Source organism: Amblyomma mixtum, chromosome 10 (genome assembly GCF_055824585.1).
Source record: "Amblyomma mixtum isolate Tamu chromosome 10, ASM5582458v1, whole genome shotgun sequence".
In the NCBI taxonomy this organism is placed as follows: Eukaryota; Metazoa; Arthropoda; class Arachnida; order Ixodida; family Ixodidae; genus Amblyomma; species Amblyomma mixtum.
Genome location: NC_143021.1, coordinates 139,427,519 through 139,439,620, shown reverse-complemented (window position 1 = coordinate 139,439,620; position 12,102 = coordinate 139,427,519). Strand labels below are relative to the sequence as shown.

The 12,102-nt window shown below is 44.9% G+C and overlaps 1 protein-coding gene across 1 annotated transcript; it reads left to right on the top strand.

Moving 5' to 3' along the window:
- The first annotated feature begins 330 nt into the window (after positions 1-330).
- LOC149327095 (uncharacterized) lies at positions 331-7,054 on the top strand. The gene is made up of 2 exons (XM_089564784.1): positions 331-1,745; positions 6,978-7,054. Exons 1-2 carry the CDS (start codon positions 836-838, stop codon positions 7,052-7,054), a joined length of 987 nt encoding a protein of 328 aa, XP_089420910.1. The 5' UTR covers positions 331-835.
- The last annotated feature ends 5,048 nt before the right edge of the window (positions 7,055-12,102 follow it).

The window sequence follows — 12,102 nt, the reverse complement described above, 5'->3', positions numbered from 1 at the left end:
AATGATCCACTCTCATGAGAGCAAATACAGCTGCTTGATTACACGTACAGATTTGAGGACTACTGGTCATTGCACTGAGGCACAGATAAGAAGAGGGTAACTTGACAATGCCAACATGTGACTTGACATTGACTCCCATAGCAAAAGAAATCCTAGCGTTCAGCTTGAAGTTGCTAGCAGTGTAGATATGAGACAAGAATACTTCTAGATGCACTAATCACATAGTTTGATAACACTGAAGTAGTTTTTGTGCTGTCCTGCTTTGACTACCCCAGCAGTCACTTTCCTGCTGTGTTGGTGAGTGGCGACACCACGGGGTTAACCCGAGCATCCGCAGGGACATCCCCGCAGGGGGATGATGGTGAGCATGTGTCACCACGGACCCGAGCATCCGCGCTTAGCCGTGCGTGGCATCGCCGTGTCCGGGGAAAAGGGGATCCTGGTGGTTGAGCCGATGCCGAGCGTTTGGACCTTTAAGGCCCCTCGGCGGAGGCAACACACCACTTTGGCCCCAGCTTCCTGTAGACGGCACCTCCGGCCTGACCCGACCGGGGGAAATCGGCAGTCGCCTTTTCCTTTCCTCCCCTCTATCTTTCACTTTCCTATCTCTTTCTTACAACTCTCCTGTCTCCTCCTGTTTTCTTCGTTTTTTCCTCTTTTTCCTGGCGGCGAGGGTTAACCGTGTGTGACCAACTACCCTGAGTTGAGTCATATTAGGTTATAGTTGAGGTGTACAGCTGGCGTGGGCAGGACTTGCGTGCAAGTTCCTGTCCCGTCCCCGTGTTGGGCTCGATGGTGGGTGGCTGCCACCACAGCTGAATAACAATTTTCTTTTATGGATTCCTTTCCTCAAACAAATGATCGCCCTCAGAAACGAGGGCGGACCGATGTCACTGCGCAGTTCCTGCAAAAAAAAGAAGTCTTCCCCAGATACCATGTTGTACATAGTGAGGCAACAGAAAAGCAAGCAAGAATCATCTCTCCTTTCATAGTTTCCAAGTCTCTGACAGAATCACTGGGCCTTGGCTACAAGGTGTCGAAGCTAGCCAGTGGGGACCTACTACTGCAAATCAAAGACAAAACACAGTTTTCCAAGCTCTCAAACATAGCAACCTTTGGAGAAATACCTGTTTCCGTCAGTGCCCACAGATCCCTCAACACTGTCAAAGGTGTCATCTCAGAACAAGACTTTCTCACCCTGACTGAAGAAGAAATGCTGGAAGGTCTCAAAGACCAGAATGTCACAAATGTCCAGCGCATAAAAATCCGAAAAGATGACAAAGAAATTCCAACAAAGCACTTAGTTCTCTCTTTTGCGTCCAGCCAACTCCCCGAAACCATAGAGGTAGGTTATATGAAAATAGCAGTCAGACCATACATCCCAAATCCTCGCCGGTGTTTCAAGTGCCAGAGATTTGGCCATGGATCCCAGAGTTGTCGTGGCCGCCAAACTTGTGCTAAATGTTCATCACACGATCATGAGTCTGAAAATTGCAATGCAGCACCGCAGTGCCCTAACTGTGAAGGGGATCACCCCGCGTACTCGAGGTCGTGTCCGACCTGGAAAAAAGAAAAGGAAATAATAACCATCAAAACAAAAGAAAACATAACTTTCAAAGAAGCACGTCAACGATTCAGTCAAACACAAGGCACATTCCTCTTCACAGCAAGAACAAATTTCGCCGATGTGGTGCGACGGGGCGGGGCATCACTCCAGGCTTCGGCACCTGTCCAGGCCACACGCAGTGAGCCTGGGGCAGGGCCATCCGCGCCCCGGGCAGATGCAGTGAAAGCTGCTCTGCCACTTTCGAAGAAGGGCCCGCCGGCCTCCGGGTTGGCAGCCCGCAAGGCTTCCCCCAGTCGGGAGAGGCCTACAAACCGCACACCCGTGGGTTCTCCGCGGACCTCCAGAGCCTCTAGCGAGGCGATGGACACAACGCCAAACTCGCCCCCGCTTCAGCGGCGGCGCAGCTCGCTTGAGCGAAAAAGAAAAGACAAGAGCCCAGTAATGGCACCCCCAAATCCTCTACTGTAACTTCCTTACGACACTCCCAAAAATCATCCAACATGGCGTTCCTTATACATTGGAACTGTCGTGGAGCATTAAATAACTATTCTGATATAAAAGAACTTCTAAACACATTTTCCCCTATGGCTTTATGCCTACAGGAGACAAACTTAGGTCCCAAACACCAGAATATCCTAAAGAAGTATCAAGTCTTTCGGTGCGACCGAGAGCAAGCTGATAGGCTCTCAGGAGGTGTTGCTATTATTGTGCAGAGTGGAGTTGCAACCCGTGAAATCAAGATAAAAACCAAGTATGAAGCTGTTGCAGTCACCGTCCTCCATTTTAAAACCATCACCATATGCTCGGTATATCTACAGCCGCAACTATCAGTAACACTGCATGACTTAGAAACACTTTTACAACAGCTACCAGAGCCGTATCTGGTAGTCGGTGATTTTAATGCGCATTCCTCTTATTGGGGCAGCGAACAAACAGATACTAGAGGCCGTATTTTAGAAGATTTTATTCTATGCAACAATGTCTGCTTACTAAATACAGGGAAACAAACGTATTGCAGTCCCAGCACTAGAAAAATGAGCTGTTTAGACCTGTCTTTTAGTTCGCCTTCTATTTTTAATGATTTTAACTGGGATGTTTTAGACAATCCGTATGGAAGCGACCACCTACCAGTTATCATTAACATGTCATCACCACCATCAGTAACCCTGACAAAACCACGCCGCTGGAAGCTTCATTTAGCCGACTGGGAACTTTTCCGAGCTGAGGCCAGCCTCGATAAAATATCTACAGAGTATTCTAGTATAGATGAACTCAACGAAATATTTACCTCATGTATTATTGCTGCAGCACAATTAGCCATTCCTCAGACTTCGGGAACGGTACGACCAGGCCATAAACCCTGGTACACACAAACATGTAGAGAAGCAAAACAGAAACAAAATAAAGCCTGGGGGATTTTCCGACGATACCCAACGCAGGAAAACTTTATAAATTTTAAAAAAGCGAAAGCTAATGCCCGGTATATACGCCGCATAGCTGAAAAAGAATCATGGCAAAAGTTTGTGTCATCAATAAAGAGCTCAATTACGTCGAAAAAAATGTGGGAACAAGTGCGTAGATTAAATGGGTGCTTCTCCGCTTTCACAATCCCTTTTCTGACAGACCCCGACAGACAAACAAACATCAAAGAACAGGCAGACATTTTGGGAGAGCACTTCTCTCAAGTTTCTAGTTCCCTCCACTATACCGACTCATTTCTAAAATACAAAAACACTGCTGAAAAACAAAGACTTCCCACGAATAGCAGGTTGAATGAGACATACAACAGTTTAATAACGTTTGAAGAAATCAATAGAGTACTCTGCACCGGAAAGCAAACAGCACCCGGGCCTGATAAAGTCCATTATGAGATGTTAGCCCATCTTTCAGAACCTGCCGTAGAAGCACTTTTAAAGTTTTTTAATAAAATATGGGTCTCCGGGAAGCTACCTGAGGAATGGAAGAAAGCAGTAATTGTACCTTTCCTTAAACCCGGAAAGCCACCAAGTTCCCCCGGTAGTTATAGACCCATAGCGCTCACAAGTTGTCTTGCCAAAACTTTTGAAAGTGTTCTTAATATCCGGTTAATGTTCGTCCTTGAATCCCGTACACTGCTTGATATACATCAATGCGGTTTTAGGAAAGCGTGCTCAACGGCCGATCATCTAGTCCGCCTTGAAAATACAGTACGAGAGGCGTTTATTCACGGACAACACTGCCTGGCAGTTTTTTTCGACATGGAAAAAGCTTACGACACCACATGGAGGTTCGGTATTCTTCGTGACCTTGCAGATCTAGGCATCTGCGGCAGGATGCTAAACTGCATAAAGGATTTCCTCTCTGACCGTTCATTCCAAGTCCGCCTTGGCTCAACACTCTCGAAAAATTTTAGTCAAGAAAATGGAGTGCCCCAGGGGTGTATTCTGAGTACAACTCTCTTTATTGTGAAAATGAATTCTCTTGCGAAAATAATGCCAAAGTCTATTATGTATTCTACATACGTTGATGATCTCCAAATAGCGTACACCTCCACGAACCTCTCAACATGTGAACGACAAATACAGCTGACGTTAAACAAACTGGCAATTTGGGCTGAAAAAAATGGTTTCAAGTTTTCCCCTCAAAAAACAGTCGCCGTTCTTTTTTCACTGAAGAGAGGCTTACAGACCGACCCCACACTCCACTTAAATGAAACAGTGCTGCCTATTAAAAAGGAGCATAAATTTTTGGGCGTAACATTTGACAGAAAACTTACATTCCTACCCCACATAAATAACCTAAAAAAGAAAGCCACTAAATCACTTAACATAATGAAAGTACTGTCTCGAAAACACTGGGGGTCTGATAGAGCATGCCTCCTACACATCTATCGCTCCTTGACACGTTCCATCTTAGACTACGGATGCGTAGTGTACGGATCAGCACGGCCATCGTATCTGAAGAAACTAGACCCTACACATAACTCAGGCCTTCGCCTTTCATGCGGCGCTTACAGAACATCGCCCATAACCAGTCTCTACGTCGAGACAAATGAACCCCCACTAGAAGTCAGAAGAAACGCCCTTACATGTACATATGTTTTCAAAGTGAGATCCTTGCCAAAACACATCTGTTATTCCATCGTAACAAAGTGCCCTTCTAGAGTAATATTCAGGAACAAACCACAAGCTACCAGGCCTCTGATTTTAAGGTTCGAAGACATATGCCAGAATCTTGGCATAGCTGACACATTACCTAACATGGCTCAAAGACGGGACCCACTTGCCCCATGGAATAATTTTCACACCGACTGCGATCTCACGCTTACACAGTTCCGAAAAACACAAACTCCCTCACAACACATCATCCAAGAATTCCTCGCACTCGAGGAAAGGTACAGTGGCTTTGAAACTTTTTATACTGACGGTTCAAAAACAGCCGATTGTGTTGGAAGTGCCGTAGTACAAGGAAGATGGGAAAAAATAATAAGACTTCCGCAGTATGCATCCATCTTCACTGCTGAATGTTATGCCATCTGGGTTGCGGTAGAGAAAATAGTAAATGAGAACATAAGCAACAGCGTTATTTTCACAGATTCGCTCAGTGTACTCACAGCGCTTCACATCAGAAATGCAGTCACGCCACTACTCGGCGACATCATATGTAACATAATAACAGCCACTGCCCACGGACTAAACGTCAAATTCTGTTGGGTCCCTAGCCACGTCGGTATAAAAGGAAATGAAAGAGCAGACGTATGCGCAGCTCAAGCCCGGAACAAACAAATCGAGAAAGTAGATTTACCGTTTAAGGATTACATGAAATTAGTACATTTTAAACTAAGGGATAAATGGCAGGCAACATGGAATAATACAATAAATAATAAACTCCACTTGGTTAAGCCTGTGTTGGGCGAATGGAAAACATGTACTCACCAGGAACGCATTAAGGAAGTCATTTTATGCCGTCTTCGCATAGGACACACACACCTCACACACAACTTCATACTAGCAAAACAAGACAAACCTATATGTGATGCATGCGGAGACGACCTCACCGTGAACCATTTGCTATACTCATGTCGAAAGCTCGAAACACTGAGGAAGAAACATTTCACACGGTTTTACAATGAACAAATCCCTTTTCATCCATCACTGGTTTTGGGAGAGAATGCACTTGTCGACTTGTCTTGCACATTTAACTTTTTACAAGAAGCAAATATTCTAAACAAACTATAGGTTACAACAACTCTAACACATAAATTCTAGAAACATGCATTTAACCCCGTGCTTTACAATTTATTGACATACCTCATCTTGCCTTACTTGTTTTTGAAACACCTCAGCCACTGTCACATTCCTGAGAAGATGGCTGAGGTCCCTATTCCATCGGGTGGGAACCTCGAGATCCTTGTCCAGCCAAGGATGGCTGCTGAGGTTACCGACCCTATTTAAAGCTTTTACCATCAGTCACTTCTACAATTTTCTCATATTTTTACTAGGTTGCAGGAATTAACTTTTTAGGCCCTTTACACCGCCGTTCATTTAGACTTTTGTACAACATCCTATATAAAACAATTTTATACCCTGAGCTTGGCGCATGATAGCCTTAGTCGCTTATGCGCCATAAAACAAAACAAAACAAAACACAATCCCGCTTAAAGGGGCATAGAAACACAATCTTAGTCAACTGTTTTGCCTGTTGATTGCATACAGTGAGTTATAATGGTGCTATTAACGTCGGTAATACTGCGTATATTCCGTTCTTTAATATTTTAATGTCCTCCCAAAAACAACTTCATGGCTCTGATGGTGTCGCCACACAGTGGCGGTTTTTTAGCAGCGGATATGACATCACCTGGCGCGAGCTTGATGATCGGACAAACAGTAAATATACTGCAAACTGTGTGAATAAATAGAGACACATTTTGTCACCTGTCTGCGTTTTATATTAGATCAACAAAAATTACTTGTTTGTCTTAAATAAAAGCCCTGCAAAGCAAGTAAAATAAAAATACACCACTAGGAGCGCTCTGGCATGGAAACGACACTGCCAGTCTCAGCAAGAACGAGTTGCAGAGAGCAGGCAACCATGGAGTACAAACTTCCGCGACGTGCTCTGGCTGGCTGTTTTGGTTGGTTGCGCCAGGTGCTGTCATGGGGAGAGCGAAATAGGAGTGGGAAGCCCCGCCAAAATCGAGTTGAGGGCAGCGTTTTGTTTGCTTGTATTTTGAAATTTCTTCACTGATTAACTCCTGTTCCTATGCATCGATTCCTGTAAATCTTTTCAAGTCAGCATCTGTGTGACATAAAGAACCCACCTGAAGTAAAGCCGGTATCCCCCCAAGCAGTGTTTCGCAGCCCCTTTAACAGTGAGAAGGCTGCCCACCGTGCTCATGTCTATAGTCCTTGTTTTTCCGCACACTGTGCAGGTGTCAAGCAGCTGTGGCAGGCAGCATTCAAACACGAGGAACTTTCGTTCCTTGTGAAGGGGAACATCGGCCAGTGACTGGCCTGCTTCTTGATCACTGTAAACGAAGGGCAGTGACATCAGCAGTCAGTGCTGTGTGATTTTTAATGTTTTCTACCAATAAGTGATGGCAGTAAACGTCCAGCTCATGATGTGTTGGCTGTAAAAAGGTGTGTTAAATAAAGCTGCTATCAAAGTATGCAGCATTTTTTCTTTCTATCAGCGGGAAAAGAAAAAGTACCCTTGCAAATAACTGCACACTATGTGCAAGTAATTTTTTTTCCAAAACCGAATCGAACATTCTTACGAACATTCTCAACTTCTGCAGATATTTGCTCTAAATGAGACAGCTAATTGCTTGATGCTGTAACTTAAGAAGTTGCAGCTGTAGCTACGAATATACGACCACCACATCTCACTAGATGAGAGGGGCATGAGGTGCATATGTGCCATAGCCTGTGAGATTGGGCATCAAATCAAGCTTTGCCAAGCAAATCGGAGTATTGCCACATCATCCGATATTCCAAGCCAAGTGTGAGAATTATGAATGCCACCACACAAATGAAGTACACTGCACTGTGGATCCTGTCTTTGATGAAAGCTAGAAAGCGCCTTACTCAAACTTTGTGGCATTATTCGTGTAGCTGCATCGAATTATTCCAAAACTCAAGAACGCAGTTGATTAGGTTGAAACAGTCTACTGTATGATTCACTTGACAAAATAGAACATTTTGAATACTCTCATGCCCCTACTGGACACATATTCCATGTATCATCCGGCTAGTTTTGATAAGTCTGTCCATCTACAGTTGCAGTGGAATGAAAAATTTCTTGGCTGTCTGCAGCTGAGGCTTTAAATTTTAAGCAATGAGATACAGGGAAGACTGAAGCTATCAATACCTGCAGAAGCTGTTGTCAGATGACAACACACAACTGGGGTCCTTGTCTGCAGCTGTGTGCTCCTCACTGTCATCTTCAGTGCAGTGGGACTCGTTCACTTCCACTGGTGTTGGTGTGGAGCCACGAAGAGGCTGACAGATTGCTGGCACAGGTGGCAGCAGATCAGGCACCGCTGCAGCTGAATGTGCATTGGTCTGAACTGCATTGGTCTCAACTGCTTGGTCAGCCTGTATTCCAGCTTCTCCGTTTGCAGCAACCAGAGTTTTCAGCCCAAGGCACACCTGTGTGGCTGAAAATTTGCTTATATTTGCAATGGGTGGCAGGGTTTACATCCACTTTTGGCTGTCAGCAGTTACTAGCCTTTAATTTTAAGTTGTATTTATAACTGCGAACTACCACATTTTGGAATACTACCTCGGCTTTCTCATAGATCACTTACCAATTGACTGGTGTTCCCATGTCGTCTGCATTGCCACAGTTTTCCTGCTGACACCTGAAGGGCACGCTTGCGATGTTTCCAAGGGAAGGGTATTTTTAGCAATACTGAAGTTTACATGAATTATTTTGCATGCTTTTAGTTTTAGCCACTCCAGGCGTGAAGTGTACATTACAAAAATTGCAAAAAGGAAGAGTTGTGAACCAGCTGGAAAGAAATTACATAAATCTACTGAAAACAGATAATACTGGTGTGGTTATAAAATATGCACACACAAAATATTGATTTCTTTCTCATTCCCAGGTTTATTAATGACCATTGAGACGAAACTATAAGTCTGAATTCAATGGCACATGAACATGGCAAGCAAAAGACGGACACAGTGAGGAACAACAGACTGCTGTTGCATGAACCAATCGAGCAAGTACCTGTTCTGTTGAACCTGACGTCTGTATGTCACATACTCTTAGCATATGTTAATAAGTTTCCTCTTGATGTGCCAGTGCAAACCATATGCCTTGCATCATCCATGAGGCAAAATGAACTTCTTTGAAGCACTGCTGTCTTAACAGCTCCAGAAATATTCGCACCTCTCTAGGCAGAGCCACAGCATCTGAATCGCTTCCAGAGTGTGCTGCAGGCTCAACACATTGCTGCGTGAAAGCACATCAGGAAATAATATACTTGTTCTATTAGGTGGCATAATTTCTGCTTCAGCAGTAATGTCTTATGTGGTATTGTAGAAAGCTGTTCAGTTGCGCCTATGCTTAGCATATACATGTTGTTCATGCATGTAGACTTGTCCCATATGTGCAGCTGTTTTCTTTTTGCACTATGCATTTCAAAGCGCAATAGGTACAAATAGCAGGACTAACAAAGCGATCTGCCGACATCGCGGAGCGAAGTGGAAAATCCGTGCTCGGAGAACTCTCATATGGACCGCCGCTGTGGCTCAGTGGATGCCCGGCTGCTGACCCGAATGACCCGGGTTCGGCACCAGCCGCGGCGGCGGTCGCATTTTGATGGAAGCGAAATGCGAAAGGCCCGTGTATTGTGCGATTTCAGTACCCCAGCAGGTCGAAATTATCGCGAGCCCTCCACTATGGCGTCCCCCCGCCTTAGTCGCGGAACTCTGGCTGGAATTTAAGCTGTTCCCACAAAATGCACACGAGGTACAGTATACATGCGGTCGCAAAAACAGGGTGCGGCTCATGCACCCGCGACTCCATGCGCAATTCCCAGGCTTGGAAACGCTCGCCTGGGTACATTTCCTGAGCTCTATTTGCTACAGATGTGCAAAGTGCTCGCGAAGCGAACATGCTGCACGTGTGCACAACTCAAAAGTGCTCGCGAAGCGAACATGCTGCACGTGTGCACAACTTAAAAGTGCTCGCGAGCGAACATGCTGCACGTGTGCACAACTCGAAGCCAGGAAACTTACCTTTGGGGGGAGAAACATCGTTGGCAGCGCGTCGGATTTGAGCCGCAGCTTCATGTTGATTCCAGATTGCTGTACCAAACTGGGATTACGCCGGTACGCATCAGGAGCGAAGTGGCGACCGCAGACTCTTTCTTAGATCCCAGCGACTGTCCGATGCTGACAGCCCGATGCGTTGCAGCCAACCTGCTCGCTTGTCCCCTATTGGGACACGATGCCTCATCGTAACACCGTGCCTGTCCTGGGCTTTAAATCCGACTACACAGCAAGGGAGGTCCATTTCCGACGAGAAATGAGGCAGCAGCAGCAGCTAGGAAACTCGCAAAGGCGGGCGCAAAGATTTGACGAGAACACGTGCTTTTGTGAGCAGACGGATTTCCTTCTCCACCGGAAGTACAGTGGTGAGCAGCCTTGTCTAGAGCGCTTGAGCAGTGCGCACTTGGTAACAAAAACCGAAATCAGAGAGCAGCCCCTCATTACAGGGCAAAGTTTTCGTGCCTGCTTTGTTTACGAGGCTCTCTGGCACTACTTCCTTGCAAGCGCTGCAGCTGGACCTTAGAGGCTGCCACAAAATCTGGATTTGTTTGCAAGGAAGAGCACCGCCCGAGCGCTCTAGACAAGGCTGCTCACCACTGTACTTCATTAACTTCAAGAAATGCGCTGGATTCTTACCTCTGTATACGTGTGTTTTAAAAAGTAATAAGTAATCAATAAAATAGTATTTTAAGGAGCATCAGTCCTCAGCTTCAAATGAATTATTGCAAAAATTGCTCGTGACGTCATTTGGCAGAGCCAATGATAAGGGTCGCCCAGTCCATGGCCAAGGCTGCCCAGTTTATGTCATGTGGTAGGGGCGGCTAAAAATGCGCGGTGAGGTGTCGCCCTAATCGGCTGTGAGCGGTAAGTTTGAAAAATTGTTTCTAAATTATTGGTTCCACGCGCAGCTTTCTGAATCGGACTAGAATACTCGTAAAGACCACCTCTACAGAGTTGCTGCAAATAGAATATGATTGCAGAAACCTTTTCAGGGTCCCTTTAAACTCAACTCAACTTCCTTGTGAAGTTATCCTCATGACCACAATCAAACGGGCTGAGGGTCAATCCTTTGAAGACGATGGCAGTCATTTTCAGAGTAAAAAATAAAGCATATCAACTAATCCATGCCATCAATTACAAAGGCCTGAATATCAAAATAGTTGAATAACAAAATACTAGCAGTCGTATTTAACAGTAGCCTAAGCTGGGACTAAGCGAGCTGGAAGATCAATGTTTTGGTAACACTGGCCTCGTGATAAATGGACTTAAAGTTGACATGTCTGCAGTGTGTTCCTTAATGATCCAACTACGAATGTTACGTTAGTATATGTCTGACGCTAAAATATTCAGTGCAACAATATTTCTATGCTTTGTGCATGCGTTTTCAAATTTCAGACTTCATATCTGGTGTTTTTGTGGCTGTTATTTTTAGTATTGTGTAATACAAAAATTTCTTTTTTACTTGCAGACGCATTGTGGAGAATGCTTTTGGCATTCTTGTTGCCCGTTGGAGGGTTCTCAACCGCCTCAACGTTCTTCCTCATAATGCAGAGTTTGCGGTGCTGGCATGCTGTGTACTACGCAACTTCATGTCTGATACTTCAGAAACATGTACCAGCCGGCTATGTTGACACAGTCGACGAGTTTGGAAACATTGTCCCTGGCCAGTGGAGAGATGAGACAAAAAAAAATTATCTCATCGAGTTGGAATGAACCAAGAAGAAAAACTTCTCACAAAGTGCATCAGATCCTCGCAACATTTTTGTCCAGCACTTCGTGCACGAAGGCTCTGTGCCATGGCAGTGGCCACATACGGGGTTTCAACCACCAGCACACAAAGGACGATGTAGAACGTGAAAGCTCAAGGAACAGCAATTTTCTTTTTGACGAGTGAAATTTGGTGTTTGCTTACATAGTGTCTGATCATTGATGTTTTGCCTTCTGCTTGCCTCTCCGCTTCATCTACTACAGGCTAAGTGGCGGCTGGGTAAAGGAAACCTATTCTATACTTTTCACTAGAGACTATAAAAAGTAGATGAACGAGTGGGTAAAAAGATTTAGCTCACTCAGACAAGTTGTTAGGCGACAAAAAATGACAGAACATGGACGCTACAATGTAACTTTTATTCTCTTTTTGTATATTTCCTCAGTGATGCCAATAGGTCCATTTCTATATCTGGCCACAAGCTTTTCGGGCATGCACGCATTATTTTTGCGATTAGTTGGCCGAAAATTCCAGGTTCATCTTCATCTTGGTGTAGAAGGCTTTCTATCTTC